This window comes from Aythya ferina (assembly GCF_964211825.1).
Source record: "Aythya ferina genome assembly, contig: HAP1_SCAFFOLD_63, whole genome shotgun sequence".
Taxonomy (NCBI): domain Eukaryota; kingdom Metazoa; phylum Chordata; class Aves; order Anseriformes; family Anatidae; genus Aythya; species Aythya ferina.
The window spans coordinates 1-24,126 of NW_028181445.1; the positions used below are offsets into that span (position 1 = coordinate 1).

The window sequence follows — 24,126 nt, forward strand, 5'->3', positions numbered from 1 at the left end:
AAAGTGACGCCCAGAAAAGGTGTATTTAAAAGCTAGGCTCATTATAGAATCACAACAAACCCCTCATGACTGGTGCAGTAGACAGTGAGGTAGAGGGCGAGCCCTGGAAAGACAGAAGAAAAGTAGCAGTGAGTTCTGGGTACCTTTGTGCACACGAAACAGAAAAACGCAGGCAGTGAAGTAATAGTGTTCCGTTACTAACGCCAGCAATAGATAATTGCAACAATTATCTGTTAGATCATAGGTACTAATTAACAGATAATTGAGCAACTCCGGAAATCAATAAATAACTGATTCCCCTCAGAGAATGTCTTCTACATTTTTATATTTAAAAGACTCCAGAGTTGTAATGGATTAAAATCCTACGGAAGGGAAAGAAATGGCATCAGCCACTAGTTCTGCAGAAGCGAAAAGTAATACTGATAGAGTTTAGATGGAAATTTTCACTTTGTGTGTTTAGTTTGGGGATTCTTTTTAAATCATTCATACCAGCGATTTAGTTCTTAAGGCTGTTTCTTTGAGATTAAGTGACAGTATTTCTGCTACTCTTTTCTTCTTGGAATGCTTCTTGATATTCTTACGTCAACCAGAACTTCTGTCTCTGTCGCAGATGTCAACAATGACCGTAGTTAAGAAGCCCAAATCTTCAAAGCCTAAAAAGCCCTCTTCAAGGCGGTCTGGCAAATCCAAGAAACCAAGTACTAAAATACTGATGTCACGCACCGCAAACTGGGGCCGGATACCGCCTGCAGAAGATTTAAGCCAAGTCTCTGTGGCCCAAGGACGTGGAGGTGCTATTTACTGTAGATCATCTGAAAAATCTAAGGCTTTTGCCCCAAGAGATCTAAGTAAGTGTGCGCTTTATCCTGCCTCCATTTTCTTCAAAGCAAAAGTAGAAAATGCAGTTCTTACTTGTTGCACTGATAGAGAAGGGGACTACTGTGAACAAAGACTTCAAAAGCGAATCCCCTAAGGCAACTGAAGTGACTGATGTTACAGAAATTAATTTTGATATATTTACAATCAACAGAGAAATATGGGGAACTTTTTGTAATGCACAGATTCCTCCATGTCTTTTCCGTTTTGCAAAGAAAAGTGTTTGATTGTTGCTATTCACAGCTTCCATTTTTCACACGTTTTTTGAATGATAACATGGCTCAGGAAAAGATCTGGTATCTGTAGGGGTACTGTCATTCCTAGTTACTAGTTTTTACCTTTTTTCCATATAATTTCAAGTCTAAGTTTGTGGTTTAAGTTATAATAAGGAAAAAAAACAGTAGTTGAGTTAATCAGGTTAAAGATTATAGATGGAGAGGAACTTGGAATTAGGTACTACAAACAGAATGGCAGTTAGCCTTGCCTTAGAAAAATTAAAATGGTTGACTAAAGTTGTTTTTTTTTTTTTTTCCCCAAAACATTGTGTTGACCAGCCAATTTGAATTTGGCGGTATTAAAGCTGTCTGCAATAAGTTTTTCTGGTTTGGATTGTAGTTAGCTCCTCTAGGTGCTCCTGCAGAATAGTATTTTTTTAAATACCCTTCTTATAAACAAACAAACAAAATCTCTTTTTAAATTTAACTTTCTTGCAGTAGTTAATGATGGAATTGCTCTGCCACAGAGCATTCTTTTTCCACCTGAGAAGATTTGTATGGATTGACGAGAAACACAAAGTGATGGAGTTGGCCTGTACAATCTTGGCAACACATGTTTTCTTAATGCTACTCTACAGTGTTTGACCTACACACCCCCACTTGCCAATTACATGCTTTCTCTTGAGCACGGCCAGTCATGTGAGTACTTTCTAACAGTATTTCTAATCTGTTGGACAGCTCTGAAGGTGAAAGAACAGCAGTGATTCTGTGAGACAAACTTATTTGCCTGATTTTACCTGTAGAAGCTGGCTTTGAGCACTGTATTAGCAGTGGGCTCCGAATAGCATATGGAGTGCAATTCATGCACCGTGTTTGTTTAATTAATTAATTAATTAATTAATTTATTTATTTATTAAAGGATCATTTATTTCTTCATGGGAATAATGAAGTGCATTGGACAGTAATGCACTTAGTAGTAATTTTAGAGAGTAATACATTTTGCAGCCTGTGGAGTTCACATTCCTGTCAGCCTTTACAAATGCGACTTTGCAGTAGTCTTTTAGATTTCTCATCACAAAATGCATTTGAATACAGGCTTAGTGGATATTTTTATTCTGTAAAGTTGTGTGAAATGAAATGTTACAAGACTGTTGGGACATTGGCATCTTGGGAGAATAGAATGTAGCAAGGAGAGTGGATATTGTATCTATAGTTTAAATTGTACTTAGATGTTTGTTTGTAGTTATGGAGATTTTGCTGGACTGGGATGCTTCTTTCACTCTTCAGGTCGTGAACAAGATTTTTGCATGATGTGCACGATGGAGACTCACATTAACCAGGCCTTGCATTGCACTGTTGATGCCATCGAGCCTACGCATGTTATCTGTAATCTCAGTCATAAGTGGCTTCAGATGTGTTTCTTTTTGATAGCTTGTAATCTTCAAATAATTATTTGATGTGTATAAGGGGTTTTAACACTATAAAGAAGAGAGATTTTAGAAATACAAGAACGATTTCATTTTTAAATGAGGTAAATACTATCATCTTCTTATTTAGGAATAGGACAACATTTCCGTTTTGGCAGTCAAGAAGACGCACACGAGTTCTTGCGCTATACTGTTGATGCTATGCAGGAAGCGTGCTTGAACGGAAGCACCGAGTAAGCATAAACAAGTTCACTTTCATACATTCTCTAGCACCTTCTAGTCCTTTATTTACTATCAAAAATGATCTCTAGCACCTTTTAGTGCCTTATTTACTATCAGCAATGATAGTCTACATCATCCTTGGTTTTCATAAAACTCTTTGAAGAGGTAACTCTGCGCCTTAAATCTTCTGAGGTCTGATTATAATTTATTTCCAGATTGGACAGATCTTCTCAAGCTACCACCATCATTCATCAAATATTTGGAGGATTTCTAAGATCGAGAGGTACTTGAAAAAATATTCCTGTCCTTAGAACTGATCTGTGTCTTTTGAAGGTAGTAAAGCAGTCTGTAGTTTGTCTAAAGTAGTATCTGTCAACAACTTGAATTTGGACAGTAAGTCTCCTTCACATAATGTTAAGCATTTATATTTTGCTTCCAGTGAAGTGCTTGAATTGCAAAGCAGTTTCGGATACGTATGAGGCATTTCTTGATATCACTTTGGATATAAAGGTAAGATGTTTTCTAAATATAATTCATGATGTTTAAGTACATGCATAACTTTCTAAATTAAACTTGTTTAACTTAAAAAAAAAAACAAAAAAAACACATATAATGTTAAAACGTAAGAGCTTGGTGGTGCTAAGGAAGTGGATTGGACTTTGTCCTTCTGTGGAACCCATGTAAATAGTCTCCACATTTGCATTGGGTTTAAGGGGAAAGAATTCTCTTTCTGCAAAAATTATAATGCTGTCATACTTCTTTGTTGTTCTACCTCAATATACATCTAATTGTTAGACTGATGAATTTGTCCCCAGTATTGATGACAAAGCACACTATAGATGCTGTCTAGGCTACTGGAAAAGTATTTGTTCCGAAGTCAAATGACTTCCAGGTGAGGTCAATGCTGAGCATGCTCTTTCTGCCTCCTTCTTCACAGTGCTCCTAGTAGATCGCTTGAGTATGTTAGTAAGATTCTCTTATAAACTACTAGTACGTCTCTGGAATTTTGAATTACGGTGACTTTACGCTCTTCTTTCTCGCTGCTCTAGGCGGTTTCATCTGTTACCAGAGCTCTGGAACTCTTTGTGAAACCTGAAGAGCTGGATGGAGAGAATTGCTATAAATGTAGTGAGTAAGATTTTGACGAATTAGGTCTTAATCCTAGATGTCAGTTTTCTATGTTGCATGACTCTGTTGGACTACCTCTAAACTTTGGATCTACTTACGAGTTTTGTGGAAGTTTATAAAACACTTGGATTTTTGTTTCTTTGGAGGGGGGAAGTCTTGTTCATAGGCATTCCCTATGGGTTTGCAATTCTCTGGCTTGTATTTTGCCATCAGAATTCAAAAAGAGCTACTTTTGTTCTTTCTATTTATTAGCTCTCGACAGTACTTTTCTTGATGTAAACTGCCTAGTTTCCATTGTTCTCTGGGCTAGTGGCTAATTTTCACTGCTTACACTGTAGGTCCTACCTTGGAGCGGGCAATGTATCAAACTTAACTATTTTGTTTCAAAGGATGGCAGATGGTTTCAGTGTCTTTCCAGACAAGCTCAGTACATGAAGACTTCCTACTGTTAAATGTCTCCCTCCTGTAGAATGACCATGTGCTTCTGTTGTATTTTTGATGTTGATAGACGACCTATGTTGGAGATTATTTGCAATTTCTAGTCCTGGGGACCAAGGCTCTCTCGTTCCGCTTTCAGTATTTGTATTTCCCTTGAAAGCTGAAAGAATGTATCCAGGATTGGAGTTCAAATAGCCACTTTTGTAGACCAAGAAATGGTACCTTGCCATCCAACCTGGTAATACCCTTTCGTGAGAGATTCCTGTTCCCGCTATGCTCTGAGTTGTTGGGAAAATTTACCTTCTTCTCTGTATTAACAGACCTGACACGCAGTGCATGGGTTTATGAAAAGAAAAAAGACCAACCTATTATGCAAGTAAATGTCATTCAAATAGCATAGGCATGTGTGAGACATTAAAACGAGTTTGTTTTGGGGGCGAAAAAAGAAGATGCCTTCAAACACTTATCTCTGCTTGGTTTTAAGGTGTAAAAAGATGGTTCCTGCGTCCAAGAGATTTATCACACACCGTTCTTCCAAGGTTCTCACAAAATCACTGAAAAGATTTGCAGATTTCACAGGTGGAAGGATCAACAAGGTATATTTACCACTGTAATGCAACTATATCATCGTGTAATGGGACATCCCCCAAAGCTGAAAGTTGTTAATATTTTCAGACAGTAATTGTAGACTAATGACTATGGCTTATTCTTTCTCTTAATATCAATAAAGTTCCCGCTTGACAAGAGGCATATGCTTTCCTCTGAGAAGGCTGATTCATCAGGAAACAGTTCTCTGCAACTTCTAGTCTTAAACGTTGTTTAGGGGAAGACTTATTTGTAGTGAATCAAGAAATATATTCTAGAAATATATTCTAGAAATAATTTCTAGTCTGTGTTTTTTGGAAGTGTTTTTCTCTGGCTAGTCCACGAAGTACTCTGGGATAATTTTTCTATCTTCTTGGTCTCTCTTTAGGAGGTGAAATATCCGGAGTATTTGGACCTGAGAGCCTACATGTCGCAGTCAATGGGAGAACCACTGCTCTATGCCTTATATGCGGTGCTGGTACATCACGGTGTCAACTGTCACTCAAGACACTATATATGCTATGTACAGGTAGAAGTCAACAGCATTTCTAACAGGGTAAAGGTTGTGCTGGCAAACCAATTAAAGCATGACTAGCAGCTACTGTTTCTAGGGAAAAAGATTTCATTATATTTTTATTTGACATGTGTGTATTTTGTTCCTATCCGTGATTTCATTTGGAAAACGTGCAATTCACCTAAAGAAATTGTTGCCTTTATTTGCAGGCTGGTAATGGACTTTGGTATCAGATGAATGATGCTAAAGTAGTCTGTACTGACATTAAAAGAGTTCTTGGTCAGCAAGCTTACATACTTTTTTATATCAGGTAATAACAAATCTTAAAATGTGTTCAGAAGAGATTTACTTTCCTGTTATTGATATTTTTCTGTTTTGCAAGTGTTTTTCTTGCTATCCCAGGAAAAGATTATTATTTGTCTAATTCAGTTCTGTCTAACCTGAAATTCTCTGTGTCATTTATTATCTTTTGTTGCTTGGCCTTAAACTGCAGCACTTGTGTAAATTGCTATCTATGTGTTATCTGTAGCTGGCTAATTTAGAGAAGGAGAGAAATGAAGGTCATCTGTGGTGTAAGAATGAATTATTGCTCTGAAAGTGATAGTCTTAGTAGGAAGACTGTTCTCTACTTTTCAGTTTGTAGTCTTGGCGAAGCCTTCTGTAGAGAAGGCTTCCATATCGTATGACCTGTTCCTCTAAAATTATAGGATGGGATTTAATCCAAGAGTAGGCTGAAAGAAAAACTAAACTATGATCACTGCTCTTTTCTGAAGGCGCTATGATTTGACACTTGGAGAACGTGCGTTTTACTTGCCAGCACCATCTTATCCCTGTTCATTTCCTCCTGGTCAGCAGGGGGCTAATAGTAAGCAGGCTGGATTTATGGGACCACGACTTCTTCCTCATATGATTAAGGTAATTCAGGGAAGCGGGAGGGCAGATAACGGCACCAAACTGCTAGTGGGTTTGGGGTTTGGTGTGGGGTTTTTTGTTTGGTTTTCGGCATCTTAGTTTTGTTTTCCTTCCCACGCTGCAGCTTTCTTCACAGCCCTCATGCTACAGCCAGAGACATTCAAACAGTGGTTACTGCTAAATTGTGCAGCCATGCGACTCCATTACTTTATACCTCCAAGACAGCTTTCTAAAGCACAGAGAGCTACGCTCTTTGACAATTTAAGCAGTGTACTAATCCCCAAATCATTTAAAAGAGGACTTGTTTTTCCTATCCTTGTCACTTTAGCTAAGACAGTGAAAACTAATTGTCTTATTCCTGAGCACCAGAACAATTACTTCAGGCTTTTCAGGGTATGTTTAAAGGGGAAAATAAATATATTTGGGAATAGCAGCAGGTAATGTTAAGTTGCTTGGCTGGTTTTCAAAGATGATGTTAATTTATCAACAGTCCTGGCTATCAGGGGAGGTCCCAATCGACTGGCGGCTAGCAAACGTGACGCCCATCTACAAGAAGGGCCGGAGGGCAGACCTGGGAAACTACAGGCCTGTCAGTTTGACCTCAGTGCCAGGGAAGCTCATGGAGCAGATCCTCCTGAGAGTCATCACGCAACACTTGCAGGGGAAGCAGGCGATCAGGCCCAGTCAGCATGGGTTTATGAAAGGCAGATCCTGCTTGACGAACCTGATCTCCTTCTATGACAGAGTGACGCGCTGGGTGGATGAGGGAAAGGCTGTGGATGTGGTCTACCTTGACTTCAGCAAGGCTTTTGACACCGTCTCCCACAGCATTCTCCTCAAGAAACTGGCTGCTCTTGGCTTGGACTGGCGCACGCTTCGTTGGGTTAGAAACTTGCTGGATAGCCGGGCCCAAAGAGTCGTGGTGAATGGAGCCAAGTCCAGTTGGAGGCCAGTCACTAGTGGCGTCCCCCAGGGCTCGGTGCTAGGGCCGGTCCTCTTTAATATCTTCATCGATGATCTGAACGAGGGCATCGAGTGCACCCTCAGTAAGTTTGCAGATGACACCAAGTTAGGTGCGTGTGTCGATCTGCTTGAGGGTAGGAAAGCTCTGCAGGAGGATCTGGATAGGCTGCACCGATGGGCTGAGGTCAACTGCATGAAGTTTAACAAGGCCAAGTGCCGGGTCCTGCACCTGGGGCGCAATAACCCCAAGCAGAGCTACAGGCTGGGAGAGGAATGGTTGGAAAGCTGCCTGGCAGAGAAGGACCTGGGAGTGATGGTGGATAGTCGGCTGAATATGAGCCAGCAGTGTGCTCAGGTGGCCAAGAAGGCCAACGGCATCCTGGCTTGTATCAGGAACAGTGTGACCAGCAGGGCTAGGGAGGTGATCGTCCCCCTGTACTCGGCTCTGGTGAGGCCGCACCTCGAGTACTGTGTTCAGTTTTGGGCCCCTCGCTACAAGAAGGACATCGAGGTGCTTGAGCGGGTGCAGAGAAGGGCGACGAAGCTGGTGAGGGGCCTGGAGAACAAGTCCTACGAGGAGCGGCTGAGGGAGCTGGGCTTGTTCAGCCCGGAGAAGAGGAGGCTCAGGGGTGACCTTATCGCTCTTTTTAGGTACCTCAAGGGAGGCTGTAGTGAGGTGGGGGTTGGTCTGTTCTCCCACGTGCCTGGTGACAGGACGAGGGGGAATGGGCTTAAGTTGAGCCAGGGGAGTTTTAGGTTAGATGTTAGGAAGAACTTCTTCACTGAAAGGGTTGTGAGGCACTGGAACAGGCTGCCCAGGGAGGTGGTGGAGTCACCATCCCTGGAAGTGTTCAAAAGATGCTTAGATGTAGAGCTTAGGGATATGGTTTAGTGGAGGGCTGTTAGTGTTAGGTTGGAGGTTGGACTCGATGACCTTGAGGTCTCTTCCAACCTAGAAATTCTGTGATTCTGTGATTCTGTGATTTGATACCAATCTGCAGTAAACCAAAAGCAGGAATTGAATACGCTTATTGGACTTGCATTTATCCTTAAAGGGCAGTGTGTTTTTCTTTTTAGGTGTTAAGACCATTTGTAGAAACACTCAGTAGGAGAGTTTTGTGTTTCAAAATGTTACATGCAGTGTTTGCGTTAATCCATCTTGCAATTTCTTCTTTTTAAATACAGAATTCAAGCCGTTTAAATGGAAATGGATCCATAAAAGAGGACGCAAAGACCACTGGTGTCACCCTAAAAAGGCCATCTTCAGCACCACCAATGGCCTGTGTTCAAAACCAGGCAATTACCAGGCCTTCAATGACTGATACGTCAAGAAAACAGAAGATCACCATCAGTATTCACAATAAATTGCCTGCTCGTCAGACTGTGTCACAGCCTGACTGTCTTAGCAGTGCTATGGAGGATGAAGATCTCTACCAGGCTGTTCCTTCATCCACAATTACAAATTCGGTAATGCAAATGAAGCAAATGCAAACAAACAAAAAAGTTTCTGATGAAATTTTTGTGGAGCCAACAGTGAATGAAAATCCTAAACTCAGCTCTGATAACACAGTCCCTTATGGTGCAGAATCTTCAGGAAAATCTGAGGAGGAGTCAAAGGGCTTATTTCAAAGGAATTTGAAATGCAATGCAATGTCCTCTAATGGAATTTTGGTTGGAAAGGTAGTCCGTACATTGCAGCATTCCAATTCTTCCTGTCAGAATGCTGACAAAGGAAGATCCCAGCATGAGCTGCCAAAAACAGATTCACTAAATGGTGCTATTAGGTTAGTTAATGAATCTAAAGAAAACGGACTGAAACTTGATGATTCCACTTGCCGAGTTGAACCTGTTAAACCTTCTGAGATGTTCTTTTCTAAAACAAATGGATCGCTTGAAACATAGATTTGCTCCATCGAGAATTTCTCACCTACGATGTATTCGGGAGTGTTTATTGTGTTCCTAATTCAGGTGAAATACTGAGAAAACACAGCACACATGTGATCGTAAAACTTTGTGGTATTATTCCATTAGAATTTGCAGACCTGAGCTTACATTAGAACTTGTCAACTTAAGCTCAGCTGACATAAAAATTCCTAAGTTTCATAAAGTAGATTTTGGGAGGTGAGTTGGGGTTATCTTTGAAGTGTAGATAATGCATACAACTCAAAACGGTCTTGCTTACCATTTAATGGAGAAATTCTGACAAGACTAGTCCTCAGTACTACTACAAATAGTATTTTTTTTGTCTGCTGACTTGTGCGTTTTAATTGCAGATGCCTGGAGCTATGCCTTCAGTCAATCGAGAAGTCATCACGGAGTCCCTCACAGCCAGCCAGCTGAACAGCTTGTCAGAGGAAATGAGGTAAAATGAGCACAGTCTGATTAAGACAAAATTTTATGGAAGTTCGTTACGTTTTTCTCTGTCTACTGATAGTATTTAATGGAAGGATTTAAATTAGTACAAATCCATACTGTATGTCCAGTGTTACGAACAGAACTAATGATCAGCACTGAGCATATCACTCTGATGCAGGTTGGTGCCTCAAGGAGAACTTGTGTTCCTTTATAGAATATTTTTCCATTTTTCTCCACTGTCTGGAGAAACATTGGCTGTTCCCCACTCGCCCCTATGCCTTTTTTCTCAGAGCAGCAGGTGGAAGGAGACGGATGCGTTTGCTTTTTTAGTGCAATGGCTTCAGAAGCAAGAGGGGAAAAAACACTTTCTCTGGGAGCTGGAGAAGGTGTCCTAACCACCGGAGAGGTTTCTAAATGGCATATCTTTGAGAGTGTTCCTGTAGTCCGGAGGTTTTTGTTTGTTTGTTTGACTTTGGAAGGTTTTCCTCTTAATATTCACGTCCTTCAGCAGAAGTGAGAAATGGATTTTTATTTTGTGCAGAAATTGCGGCAAACTTCCTCTCTCAAGTCTGACACTGAATGTAGCTCTAAAAACCTTTCCTCCTTAGCTGTTGCAGATAGACGCCAAGATACAAAGGACGAGACTAAAAACACTGACAAAGAGCATTACCAAAGCAAGAGGGAACATGCTCCTACTGAAGAGAAGGAGAGTCAAAAAGCAGGTCCTTCCAGCAAGAGAAGGATAAAGTTGAATGCAAAGAATACAAACTTGAGCTCCTGCTTGGCTTCATGCTGCACTCTGTGCTGTTCTTGTCCTAATCTTGGTCTCTCCATAGATAATATTTTTTTTTTTCTCTCCATTTGCCGAGGCGATCGGCTCCGGGGCAGACGCGTTCTGCAGCGGAGTGGGGGATCGGGCCAGGCAGGGCTAATTTTTCCGGCATCGAGCCTACTTGAGGGAGCCACCAGGACCCGGCAGCCCTCGTGAGGGAGGCTGACGAGGCGAAGGCGAAGCCAGTAGTGCCCCCTCCCCAGGCGTTCAAAAGCTGCCCCTAGGGAGCGCGAGCGACCAGGAGCGCGGCGAACAGGGCGGGCAAACAGGGCGTGGCGCGTCAGAAGGGAGTGGCGCGGCAGTTAGTGGGGCAGTTCGCCCAGGCAGGGCAGAGCGCTCCCCCTACACACAAACAACACCTCCTTAACAACAGCTGTAACTAGGTGATAATGGTCTCCACCAGGCACGGCGCGCTCTCCAGGAAGTCGGTACACACCCAGACCGACTACCCGTTAAAAAATGTCGCAGTTCAGGTCACCGGATGCAAGGAGTGTCTGAACCTGTTGCTGCCATCGGTGGGAGGCAGAGAAACTGCGTGCGTGAGGTGCAAGCAGGTGGATGACCTGGTCCGCATGGTGGCGGAGCTCAAGAAGGAGGTGGAGAGGTTGAGGGCCATCAGGGAGTGTGAGCGAGAGATAGACTTCTGGAGTAACTCCCTGCAGGGCCTCAAGGGGAGGTACCGAGGTGAGACTCCTCAAATGGGGGTGGACCCCCTGCCCTGTAGCCGTCAGGCAGAGGGAGGGGATCTGGGAGCTGAGGAGGACTGGAAACAGGTCCCTGCTCGACATCGCAGGCGATGCCCTCCCCTTCCGGCCCCGCATTCCCAGGTGCCCTTACACAACAGGTTTGAGGCCCTGGAGCTCGACAGACCAGTAGCTGAAGAAGAGGTAGCAAGTGTTCCCAGTAGGATGCCTAGGGCGAGGAGGTCGACTCCACGCCTCAGGACTGCCTCCACCAAGAAAGACAGGAGGGTTATTGTTGTTGGAGACTCGATTCTTAGGGGAACAGAGGGCCCTATTTGTCGGCCTGACCCTACCCGTAGGGAAGTCTGCTGCCTCCCTGGGGCCAGGGTCAGGGACGTTGCCAGGAAGCTTCCCAACCTGGTACGCCCCTCTGACTATTACCCTCTTTTGATAGTCCAGGCGGGCAGTGACAACATCGAAGAGAGAAGCCTCAAGGCTATCAAAAGAGACTTTAGGGGACTGGGTCAGTTAGTGGATGGAGCGGGAGTGCAGGTGGTGTTTTCATCCATCCCTACGGTGGCAGGGAGGGGTTCAGAGAGGACACGGAAAGCTCACCTGTTAAACACGTGGCTCCGGGGCTGGTGCCAACGCAGAAATCTTGGGTTTTTTGATCATGGGGCACTTTACTCAGCACCTGGCCTGATGGCCGCGGACGGGTCCCTATCTTTTAGGGGAAAAAGGATCCTGGGCCAGGAGCTGTCAGGGCTCATTGAGAGGGCTTTAAACTAGGTAGGAAGGGGGATGGGGCTGAAGCTAGGATTGTTGGGGCTGTGCCAGGGGGAACAATGGCAAGGCCAGAGGATAAGGCAATGGCCCAGCTGAAGTGCATCTATGCTAATGCACACAGCACGGGCAACAAACAGGAGGAGCTGGAAGCCATCATGCAGGCAGGCAGGCTATGACTTGGTTGTCATCACGGAAATGTGGTGGGACCACTCATGACTGGAGTGCTGCAATGTCTGGCTATAGGCTCTTCAGAAGGGACAGGCAGCATGGAAGGGGTGGTGGTGTGGCTCTCTATATTAGAGAGTCTTTCGAGGTTGTAGAACTCGAGGTTGGGAATGACAAGGTCGAGTCCCTTTGGGTTAGGATCGGCAGGGACAACAAGGCTAGTGTCCAGGTCGGGGTCTGTTATAGACCGCCGAACCAGGATGAGGAGACTGATGAGGAATTCTACAGGCAGCTGACAGAAGTTGCAAAATCGTCAGCTCTTGTACTCGTGGGGGACGTCAACTTCCCTGACATATCCTGGAAGCACAACACAGCCCTGAGAAAGCAGTCTAGGAGGTTTCTGGAGAGCGTGGAAGATAGCTTCCTGACGCAGCTGGTTAGTGAACCTACCAGGGGTGGTGCCCCGCTAGACCTTCTCTTCACAAACAGAGAAGGACTGGTGGAGGATGTGATTGTTGGGAGCTGTCTTGGGCAAAGTGACCACGAAATGGTAGAGTTCTCCATTCTTGGAGAAGCCGGGAAGGGGACCAGTAAAACCGCTGTATTGGACTTTCGGAGGGCTGACTTTGAGCTGCTCAGGACACTGGTTGGTGGAGTCCCTTGGGAGGTGGTTCTGAAGGGCAGAGGGGTCCAGGAAGGCTGGGCGCTCTTCAAGAGGGAAATCTTAATGGCACAGGAACGGTCTGTCCCCATGTGCCCAAAGAAGAGCTGGTGGGGAAGAAGACCAGCCTGGCTCAACAGAGAATTGTGGCTTGATCTTAGGAGAAAAAAGAGGGTTTATAATCTTTGGAAAAGTGGACAGGCCACTAGGGAGGACTTTAAGGATGTAGTGAGGCTGTGCAGGGACAAAATTAGGAAGGCCAAAGCTCATCTGGAGCTCAATCTGGCTACTGCCGTTAAAGATAGCAAAAAATGTTTCTATAAATACATCAACACAAAAAGGAGGACTAAGGAGAATCTCCATCCTTTCCTGGATGCGAGGGGAAACTTAGTTACAAGAGATGAGGAAAAGGCGGAGGTGCTCAATGCCTTCTTTGCCTCAGTCTTTAGCGGCAATACCGGTTGTTCTCTGGATACTCAGTACCCTGAGCTGGTGGAAGGGGATGGGGAGCAGGATGTGGCCCTCACTATCCACGAAGAACTGGTTGGTGACCTGCTATGGCACTTGGATGTGCACAAGTCGATGGGGCCGGATGGGATCCACCCAAGGGTACTGAGAGAACTGGCAGAGGAGCTGGCCAAGCCACTATCCATCATTTATCAGCAGTCCTGGCTATCGGGGGAGGTCCCAGTTGACTGGCGGCTAGCAAATGTGATGCCCATCTACAAGAAGGGCCGGAGGGCAGACCCGGGAAATTACAGGCCTGTCAGTTTGACGTCAGTGCCAGGGAAGCTCATGAGGCAGATCCTCCTGAGAGTCAAGTCATCACGCAGCACTTGCAGGGGAAGCAGGCGATCAGGCCCAGTCAGCATGGGTTTATGAAAGGCAGATCCTGCTTGACGAACCTGATCTCCTTCTATGACAAAGTGACGCGCTGGGTGGATGAGGGCAAGGCTGTGGATGTGGTCTACCTTGACTTCAGCAAGGCTTTTGACACTGTTTCCCATAGTGTTCTCCTCAAGAAACTGGCTGTTCTTGGCTTGGACTGGCGCACGCTTCATTGGGTTAGAAACTGGCTGGATAGCCGGGCCCAAAGAGTCGTGGTGAATGGAGCCAAGTCCAGTTGGAGGCCAGTCACTAGTGGCGTCCCCCATGGCTCAGTGCTGGGGCCGGTCCTCTTTAATATCTTCATCAATGATCTGAACGAGGGCATCGAGTGCACCCTCAGTAAGTTCGCAGATGACACCAAGTTAGGTGCGTGTGTTGATCTGCTTGAGGGTAGGAAAGCTCTGCAGGAGGATCTGGATAGGCTGCACCGATGGGCTGAGGCCAACTGCATGAAGTTCAACAAGGCCAAGTGCCGGGTCCTGCACCTGGGGCGCAATAACCCCAAGCAGAGCTACAGGCTGGGAGAGGAATGGTTGGAGAGCTGCCTGGCAGAGAAGGACCTGGGAGTGATGGTGGATAGTCGGCTGAATATGAGCCAGCAGTGTGCTCAGGTGGCCAAGAAGGCCAACGGCATCCTGGCTTGTATCAGGAACAGTGTGACCAGCAGGGCTAGGGAGGTGATCGTCCCCCTGGACTTGGCTCTGGTGAGGCCACACCTCGAGTACTGTGTTCAGTTTTGGGCCCCTCGCTACAAGAAGGACATTGAGGTGCTTGAGCGAGTGCAGAGAAGGGCGACGAAGCTGGTGAGGGGCCTGGAGAACAAGTCCTACGAGGAGCGGCTGAGGGAGCTGGGCTTGTTCAGCCTGGAGAAGAGGAGGCTCAGGGGCGACCTTATCGCTCTTTTTAGGTACCTCAAGGGAGGCTGTAGCGAGGTGGGGGTTGGTCTGTTCTCCCACGTGCCTGGTGACAGGACAAGGGGGAATGGGCTTAAGTTGCGCCAGGGGAGTTTTAGGTTAGATGTTAGGAAGAGATTCTTTACTGAAAGGGTTGTGAGGCATTGGAACATGCTGCCCAGGGAGGTGGTGGAGTCACCATCCCTGGAAGTGTTCAAAAGACGCTTAGATGTAGAGCTTAGGGATATGGTTTAGTGGGGATTGTTAGCGTTAGGTCAGAGGTTGGACTCGATGATCTTGAGGTCTCTTCCAACCTAGAAATTCTGTGATTCTGTGATTCTGTGATAATATGGTTTAAATCCAAATAGAATCATGCGATGAGGAAGATGTCACTGCAACAAATTCAACATCTAAAATCAAAGGTTACATTTTCCGTGGTTTTCTTCCTGAGCAGAAGTGTGTAGTACTCCTTTTATATTAATGTAGAGATTATTTCAAACAATCTTGAAGTGCTTGATGACTTAACAGTCTGCAGATTTATTATCAAGTCAAAACAAACAAAGAGACAAACAAAACTTGGTAGACTATCTTTTTTCCCAGTTTTGAATGACCACTAGGAAAGAAGCCCTGAAATAAAGAGGTTAAAGGCATATAGTTTTCATTTGATTTGATGATTAAGTGGCAAACAAGAGGAAGAGTTGCAAGATACCTCATTAAATTCAGTCCAGCCAAGTAGGAAAAGTAAATGTGGACAGCTGTATCCTGGCAAAGAAGATAGTAGGTAGCAAGGAGGTTTAGCAGTCAAGATGGAAGGTGATGCCATGAGGATTACAGACTCGTAGTGTTCTAGTGAATCACAGCCTTCCTAAAAAAAACCTGCCTGAATAATTCATGTGAATAACATACTACCTTCAGCTATTTCAGCTTCTTGCTGTACATCTGAATGCCTTTTACGTAATGTTTGGAGAAGTGAAATCTTGGAAGGGTGTTTCAAAACTTTTGCCTTGTTTGGATGATGAAGTAAATTGCCAGAGTCAGTAGATTCTGGCACTGACAAGTTTCTTTAAGCTTAAGAGCGAGTGCAATTGTTTGCAAGCATTTTTCTTTTCTGAGACAGGGAGCACCAGAAGTTGTCATCTTAAAATATGACATGGAGGGGAGGCTGGTTGTTCACACATTCTTGCCAACATTCATGCAATCTGTCCCATTATCAAGAACAAAATTAGGGACTGAATGTAGGTCTTTCAAATACCAGTGTTGCAAAAATAGACTTTTTACGATACTAATGTCAAAAGAATCCTGATTGTACTAGACTGGAAGTATCTCTTCTAGCTGAAAAATCAGGAACAGCACAGACGAAAATGCCTCTGCTCTACCGCTCTTCGGGCTTCAGTGAATTCTCTGGCCAGCAGATGGCAAACTCGTTCTTCCTAAACCAGTCCAAAGTATAGGAAGAAAGTAAACGTCTTGCATGCATTACACAGGTGCAGGGCATGGGGATCCCTGGGCTAAGATGTTCGTTGATAAATACAGCAGTACCTCACTTGGTTACGCTGCTTGCAACGTAAGCAGGATAGGAGGGCTGTGCAAAGCAATTCTGGTAAATTGAGGAATTCAAGTATTTCGTCAAGCCTAAAGATACTAATTAGTTTCCTTTTGGGGAAGGTCAGTCTTTCAAAGCAAAGAAAAAATGTCTCTTATTAAGCAGGATTTTCTGAATGATGGAATCTAATCTGAAAAAAGACCACTTCCACACGTTAATTATTTGCTAGTTTATTATTTTTGATTTTCTACTGTATTGAACCTCTCAAAGAAGCTAGGGACAGACTAGGAACAACGGAGGACTTGTTAGAGTGCCTTTTCAACCAGAATCATGTTCCTTTGAATAAATGAACAAGGATAGCTAGTGACAATTTGTGATTTAAGGAAATTCCAGATACATGAGAGAAAGAGCAGCATTAAAGCAGTTAAATTCCTGCATTCCTAAGTGGTCACTCTATCAAGTTTCTGAACACTTCTGTTCTGTGGCTAGGATTTGGTCAGCTTTGATCACTAGTAAAACAAGGATGCCATCCAGTCAAACCTTCAAATGACTGTAACTTACCTAAGGTCAACCATTTGCTATCAAAGCAGGTAGCTTTGTCCTAATATTCTGTACAGCTCACCAATTTTAGCATAGAATTCAAATGTAGTCCGTTTAATGGGAGGGCTTTGGAAGCCACCTTCTCCAGTCAGTTCAGCCCTGTAGTCAGAGAGCAGATCAATCCGTGTACGGGGTTGTGACTTCTCTCTTTGGAAAGAAAACCAGTGAGCCAGACAGTTTCATGTAGACTATCACAGCAGGGAATGACATTTCTTCCCTTTGTCTTTCAGATGCAGAGCTTACTGCTGGAAGCCTTCAATACTCAGACTAAATCTACCATCAAATCCGACAACCTTTTTACCATCGAAACGCAACAACTTCTTACCGTCAAACCCAACAACGTCTTACGACTTCTTACCATCAAAAACCCAACAACTTCTTACAATTTCTTACCGTCAATCCCAACGTCTTCTTACCGTCAAAACCGACTGCCTTTTACAGTCAAAACCGACTGCCTTTTACCTTCACAACCGATGATGCAACCTCATCATGTTCTAAATGAAGTCTCAACTCCCTCTGAATTTAGTAACATAAAAGAATATTTATAAAAGGCAAGTAAACAGCGCTGGGTGTGTGGGGAGTCTGTGCTCTACCACCACGCGCACCCAACCGTCAAACTTTCCAAATATATAGAGGACATTGCTGTTACATATTTACAAGAAACCCAAGTACGCCTATACATATGGATATCCTATCCCCGCTTCATATTAGAATTCTCTTTGTGGTGGTCCTTGCGGGTGAAAGGCTCACGGTTTCCCCATCACCATTAGCAACCTTTTGTTCCAGACTGCAGTAGCGGCTTCGACTGTCTCCCTCTTCTTCTGCACATGCTCTGCCCACCACAAGGTTCCCAAAAGCAACAAAACGGGATTGCTTTTCCCGCGTTTCATTAACCCTTGAAACCACACTAATAATAGTATTATCATATAACATAAAACAATACATGTTAACAGTTCTAACCAGCAACCCCCCCAGCAACTTCCGTGCCTTGTGCCTTAACAGAGAGGAAAACAAGCAACCCCAGACAGCAGGGCGTTGCCTCAATCCCCCTTCTTTATTTCCTCTAACCTCTTTACATTCCTGATGACCTCACCATTAAGAGTCTGATGTTATCACCAACCAGGAGGCTTTCCGGCCCCCATCGCCACGTTCCCAAATCTCCCCCTTCTTTATTAATATCAGCCATTTTTCTGACACAAATTACCACTCCATATATAACAATCCCTCCTCTTCTTTTGAATGTCATTAATTCGTGTCTTGTCTTTGAATTTGGCCAAGGCCAATTGAACCATAAAAGAATGCTTTCACAAGATTCTCGGTAAGATTTATAAACAAGTTTTTAGCAATGGTTGGAATCCCATAGTTAGCTCGTGTTTCAATTTCATGATTCTGCAGGGTGTATAATAATTGTACTTTTCCCAAATAACCCTCCTTCATTATTAGCTCTTACCTCTATCCGCCATTGATAGGGGACCTCTTTTGGCTCGTAACTGGTTATCTTATTGCTTTCATTACATCGAGCATACTCTGGTTTCCATAGCATAGGTTTAACAGGCATAGTAGTGTTTGTTCCTGAATTCTTCCCCTCTGGGTGTTAACAATACATTCACTACAATTCTGAGACCAATAGCATGTAATCAGGAGAGGTCTGGTAAAGGCCATGTTACCCAGTGGTTATTACCCTAAGGGGTTGCAGCCCTTGGTAAACCTTCTTGAGCCGCAGTACAGGTCCCTTCTCTGGTCTTGCCCTCTCCCTGATGCTTCTTAGGAAATGGTCCAGACTTACACACGCAATGGTTCTTCTATTTGCGTTCAACTTTTCCACGAGTTAGTGGGGGCTCGATTCAAAGCAGATAACCAATCATCTAGGTAAATTTTCCCACCTATTATTTTAAATTTTTCAGGTAATTCAAGATGTTGTGGGTATCTCTACTGGAGGTGGCACTCCCCCTATGGGATTTTAGGGTCCCCAAATCCTTCTATTAGGGCCTTTATATGAGTTTCCAATGATTGCTAATATTCTCATCAGTACAAGATTTAATATACATACAATTAGCATCCAAAGGGTAGCTATGCCCTGATATGCTTCAAGTTCTTTTAAGCTTAACTTTCAGATCTCCAGAAGTAGACTCAACCTTCCAGGTTCCTGTTACGGGTCCCTTTAGTCGTGATGCATGTGTCCACCCCTTTTCCACCGTTCTTATAGCCGTCTCTTTCGTAGTTCAGTAAAGTCCACCTGTATTCTCTCAAATGGTCGATATGCAATTCGTCTTCCTCCAGCAGGTGCTTGCCTAATCACCTTCTTACTCACCTTTTGACATGTTAAGCATCCTTGGACGGTTTGTTTGTCTATCTCATATATTCCTACAGACCCATAAAATTTTAGAAATTGATCACTCAATGCTTTTGTTCCCCAGTGGGTTTGTAGGTGTAGCTGTAAAAGTAGACACCTAGTTTGTTCCTTTGGCAGTATTTCTCTTCCATCAGGCAGAATCAATTTTCCTTCTTTCCGTTCTGCTCCTATGGTCTTTATAATTTTTATTTCTGCTTTTGTATACTTTTTCTCTTGTGCCCTTTTCCGTTATCCGTTTCTTGTAGGGTTAGGACTACATCATGCTTCCTAAGAGCTGCTTCCCTAGCTTCTCTATCCACTAGGTTATTCCCTCTTATGTGGAAGGCAGTTCCCTTTTGATGTCCTCTGACATGTACCACAGCAATCTCCTTAGGTCCTCTCAGTGCCTGCAATATTTGAGTAATTAAAGTTTGGTGAATCAGCCCTTTTCCCTGTGTGCCTATGAGTCCCCTTTCTTCCCAAATTTTCCCAAATGGGTGGACTATTCCATAAGCATATTTAGAGTCTGTATAAATAGTGCCACTTTTTCCTTTCAATAGTTCTAGGGCTCGTAATAATGCATAAAGTTCACGTGCTTGAGCGAACCAGGCAGCGCTGAGTGGTCCTGACTCTATTAGGACCATATCCCCATTTACGATGGCATACCCTGATCTTCTTTTTCCACCTACTACTTTGGATGATCCATCAATAAATAATTTTTCCCCTGTTTCTAATTCTGTCTCCTCGAGATCGGGTCGGATTTTGGTTTGCAATTCAATCACTTCCACGCAGTTATGTTGTAGTTCTCTTAGGGGTTCCCCATATCGAAATTGTGCAGGGCTCTGAGCAGCAGTTATTTTTCATTCTAAATCAGGGGAGTCGATCAGGATGGCCTCATCCTTCAGCATCCTACTATCAGTTAACCATTTTTCAGCCTTCTGCTGGAGTACTCCCCTAACATTATGTGGAGTATATATCTTCAGAGGTGCCCTACAAGTGACTTTTCTAGCTTCCTCAATCAGTAAGGCAGTAGCCACAATTGCCTGGAAGCACACTGGCCACTCCCTCCTCACAGGGTCTAATAGTTTGGAACAATATCCCACAGGTTTCTTGATTCCTGCCCATTCTTGAGTTAGCTGTAATTGCAACTAACATATGCAGTTTGGTTAGAAACATTTACAAATAAATAAAAGGGTCTTTGTAAATCTGGGAGGCTCAGCACTGGAGCTTCTATTAACGTTTTCTTGATTAACCTTAACTTTTCCTCATCTTCCTCGTTCCACTTAATTTTTTCTCCAGTCAATTTTTCATATAAAAACTTTGCCTTTTCACTAAACCCTTCAATCCAGGGTCTACAATATCCCAAGAGCCCGAGCAGTTGCCTCACTTCCTTCTTTGTTTTGGGTGATGATAGGGCTAAAATCCCAGATACCCTGTCAGCATCCGATTTTTTCTTTCCTTGGCTAAGCCCATGTCCTAAGTACCTTACTTCTTTTTCCACAAATTGTAATTTAGATTTTGAGACCTTCAACCCTTTTTCCCTAAGAAATTAAGTAATTCGATAGTGGTTCTCCGTGTCTCTTTTTCAGTCTCCCCAGCTATTAATAGGTCATCCACATATTGCAACAATTTCACTTCCCCCTTTACCTCAAAAAGTTGTAATAATTTTTCTAACGTTTGGCCAAATAAATTTGGGGATTCAGTAAATCCCTGAAGAAGTACAGTCCATCTAAGCTGTTGCCGCCTTCCTGTTTCGGGGTCTTCCCATTCAAAGGCGAAGTAATTCCAAGACCCTTCACTTAATGGGCAGGCCCAGAAAGCATCCTTCAAATCTATTACACTATACCATTTATGCAGAGGTGTTAGGTGGTTTAATAAAGTATATGGGTTAGCCGCCACTGGAAATTTGGTTATGGTTCGCTGATTCACAGCCCTAAGATCCTGAACCAACCTGTATGATCCATCAGCCTTTTTTACTGGCAAAATGGGGGTATTATGTGGGGACATACATGGTTCCAGCATCCCCTTTTGGAGCAACCTGTCTATAACTGGTGTTATAAATGGCTAAATCCCAAAATAGGATTATAATCAATGTTTACAATTTATTAAAGGAATAGAGGTAAGCAAACAGTGCTGAGTGTGCCGGGAGTCTCCGCTCCACCTAGACGCACACCCGTCACATCAAGATGATGATTTTTTTTTGCTCCTAGACTAATACATATTCATTACTACTTCTAAAAAAAACAGGGTTATTATAATTAGTTCCAGAATCTGAACCCCCCTACTGGAGCATGCGTATCAGTCTCTGGTGGTCCTTCTGGGGGTCTCTGGGGGTCTCCCATGCTGAAGGCTCATAGTCTTCCTCTCAGGCTTTTTTTCTTGTCCTTCTTCTTTGTACTTCTTGGGTGCATGTCAAAAGCTTGCACAGCGTTCCCTGCAAGCTTTGTCTTTTAGCCGTCCTTCAGCTTTTCCCTTCTCCTTCATCTCCTGGCCAGATATCAGGGGCTTGCATAGTGTCCCATGCAAAAGTCATAATAGTTAGCAGTTGTTCTGAAACCCCCGGATATCAGAGACTTCAAGGAAAAAACTTACAAATACATTTTCCTTCAAGCTCTCTATTGACAAGAATTGTTAAAACATTCCTCACACTGGTTTGAGTCCTCTTTTCCCCTCCAATGGGATAGGATATTACCTAATCCTTATTGGCTGTTGTGGATCCACTATTTCTACTACCAAGGGTTTCATATCTAATTTTTCTGAATCTCCCTCTTGGTACCATACCTGTGGGTCTATTTCTCCCTCATCTTCTTGGGTTAGGGTATATAGCTGAATTTTAAATTCTCCCCCCGGCTCTTGATTTCCAACCCTAATCTTATTATTAAGTCCCTTCCTAATAGATTGTGCTCAGCCTCAGGCACCAGCAATAGGTCATTGAGACATAGTTTCTTTTCTGATTCTATTTCTATATTTTCCAATATAGGAACCTTAAAGGGCTCACCTTTTGCTCCTACTACCATGGTATTCCCCTTTCCTTCCTTAACCCCTTTGGGTAATTTACTCATAGGTGATTTCTCCGCTCCAGTATCTACCAAAAACTACACCTCTTCCCTCTGGGGACCTATTAATAATTTTATCAAGGGCTCATTCGATGTTCGGGTCCCCAAAAGATATAGCCCCTGACACCCCTAGTCTTCCTTCAACATTTCTTCATCCTGTTTCTTTTTTCTACAGTTCCTCTGAAGATGCCCCTTTTTGCCACAATAGTAACAGATAAGGATTCCATCTTGTCCTTTCCATTTATCCATGGGTTCTCTTTCACCCTGTTTTTTTTTCCTGATCCTTTCCTGCTTTCCTGTCCACTTGGTTTTTGACTTTCCCTTATTGCTGCCACAAAAACATTTGCTTTTGCCTTCTGTTTTTCCCCATCTCTCCTCACATAGACCTTTTGTGCTTCCCTCAATAATTCTTCTAATCCTTTTTCATGCCCATCGTCAAGTTTCTCCAATTTCTTTCGGATGTCTTCCCAGGATTTTGCTACCAACTGGGTTCTCAACAGTGCCCCTCCTGCAGGGGAATCAGGATCTGTCCCCGAATACATCTGAAGGCTTTTTCTCAGCCTGTCTAACCCTTCAGTTGGAGATTCATCTCTGCACTGACACTCGTTAAAAGCTTTATTTGTATTTTGTCCCCTTGGAACCGATTCCTTTATCCCTTGTATCATTATGGTCCTAAGATCCCTCATATTTTGCCTCCCCTGAGCAGCCTGATGATCCCACTTAGGGTTGGTATTTGGCCATTTCACATCCCCTGGAGGACCTCCCTGATTTTGTCTTTCCCACAGTCTCATTCCTGCTTGCCTGATCATTCCTCTTTCTTCTAGAGTGAAGAGGATTCCTAATATGGACTGCATTTCTTCCCAGGTATACGTGTTTGGACCTAGGAACTGGTCCAATCTTTCGGCAACTCCTAAAGGGTCATCTAAAAGGTTTCCCATTTCCTTCTTAAAATTTCTTACATCTGACGTGTTCAAAGGAACCACTACAAACCCTATTTCCCCCTGGTTCCCCCCAAGGAGTACCTCCCTCAAAGGTGATTCAAAGATTGAAGCCGAAATTCCTTTAAGTGGTATATTCTTTATTGCAGCGCTGGATGCATGGGGGATCTCTCCACCTATCATGCATACCCAAAGCAGAAAGCAGTCTTGAATTTATACAATCAATCTATTAATATTCTACAAGCGCCTATACATATTCATCACCTATCCCCACCTTCCCTCGTTTCTCATGCTAATCAGCTTTTTGGCACCTTGCGCCTGTGTATAGCCTCCCAAGAATTGCAGGCAGGGGTCTTTGGGATGTGGGCAGTGGTCTTTGGGAGGAAGAGCCCGAGTCCTCCTCACAGTGTACTTTTCACCATTTGTCAGGATTCTGCTGAGTTGGCACGTTTCTGAATTGCAAGAGCTGGCTTTTGCTGATTCTTCTGTTTGTTGTATCTTTATCATGAATTCCGATGTTCTGAGATTTATAGTCCTTACATCTGTTTCTCTGTCTGTCTGCCACTTCCTTATCGGGGGATTGTCCTTGCCTCCCCAATGTCTGTTGTCCTTGCCTCCCCAATGTCTCCTTAATCAATCTCCCCTTTTCTTTTCCCATGCAAATTCTTTTGCATCAGATTTATTATTCGCAGTAACACAACAAAGCAGGCATCTAAACAACATGCACACAAATATTCCTAACACCACTAACGCAATTAGAGCAATGAAAACTTGTTTCAACCATTGGAAATTGGGCAACCAGGAGGTTAACTTATTCCATATTTCACTAAAATGCCATGAAAGATCATCTTTACTGATTTCATGTATGATCTTTGTTTGCTTCCCTATTTCTTCCAGGTCAGCAGAGATTCTTCCGCTCTGATCTACATACAGACAACAACTTGTGTTTATTACTGTACAGACTCCCCCTTGAGCGGTCAATAACAAGTCTAGGGCCATCCAATTTTGTAACGCTACCTGTGATAAGCTAGATATCTCTTCTTGATGAGCCTTTATAGCATCTGGAGTTTTGTTTTCTAACTTCTCTATAATTGCAGAAATATTAACTATTGCC

At 43.6% G+C, this 24,126-nt stretch overlaps 1 protein-coding gene across 1 annotated transcript; it reads left to right on the plus strand.

Moving 5' to 3' along the window:
- Positions 1 to 2,712: 2,712 nt before the first annotated feature.
- On the plus strand, positions 2,713 to 17,234 carry LOC311433227 (ubiquitin carboxyl-terminal hydrolase 42-like; the record flags this gene model as incomplete). The annotated part of the gene is made up of 9 exons (XM_084540714.1): positions 2,713 to 2,751; positions 2,956 to 3,023; positions 3,180 to 3,250; positions 3,790 to 3,872; positions 4,791 to 4,902; positions 5,280 to 5,420; positions 5,615 to 5,715; positions 6,179 to 6,320; positions 16,917 to 17,234. Exons 1-9 carry the CDS (start codon positions 2,720 to 2,722, stop codon positions 17,232 to 17,234), a joined length of 1,068 nt encoding a protein of 355 aa, XP_084396840.1. The 5' UTR covers positions 2,713 to 2,719.
- Positions 17,235 to 24,126: the final 6,892 nt, after the last annotated feature.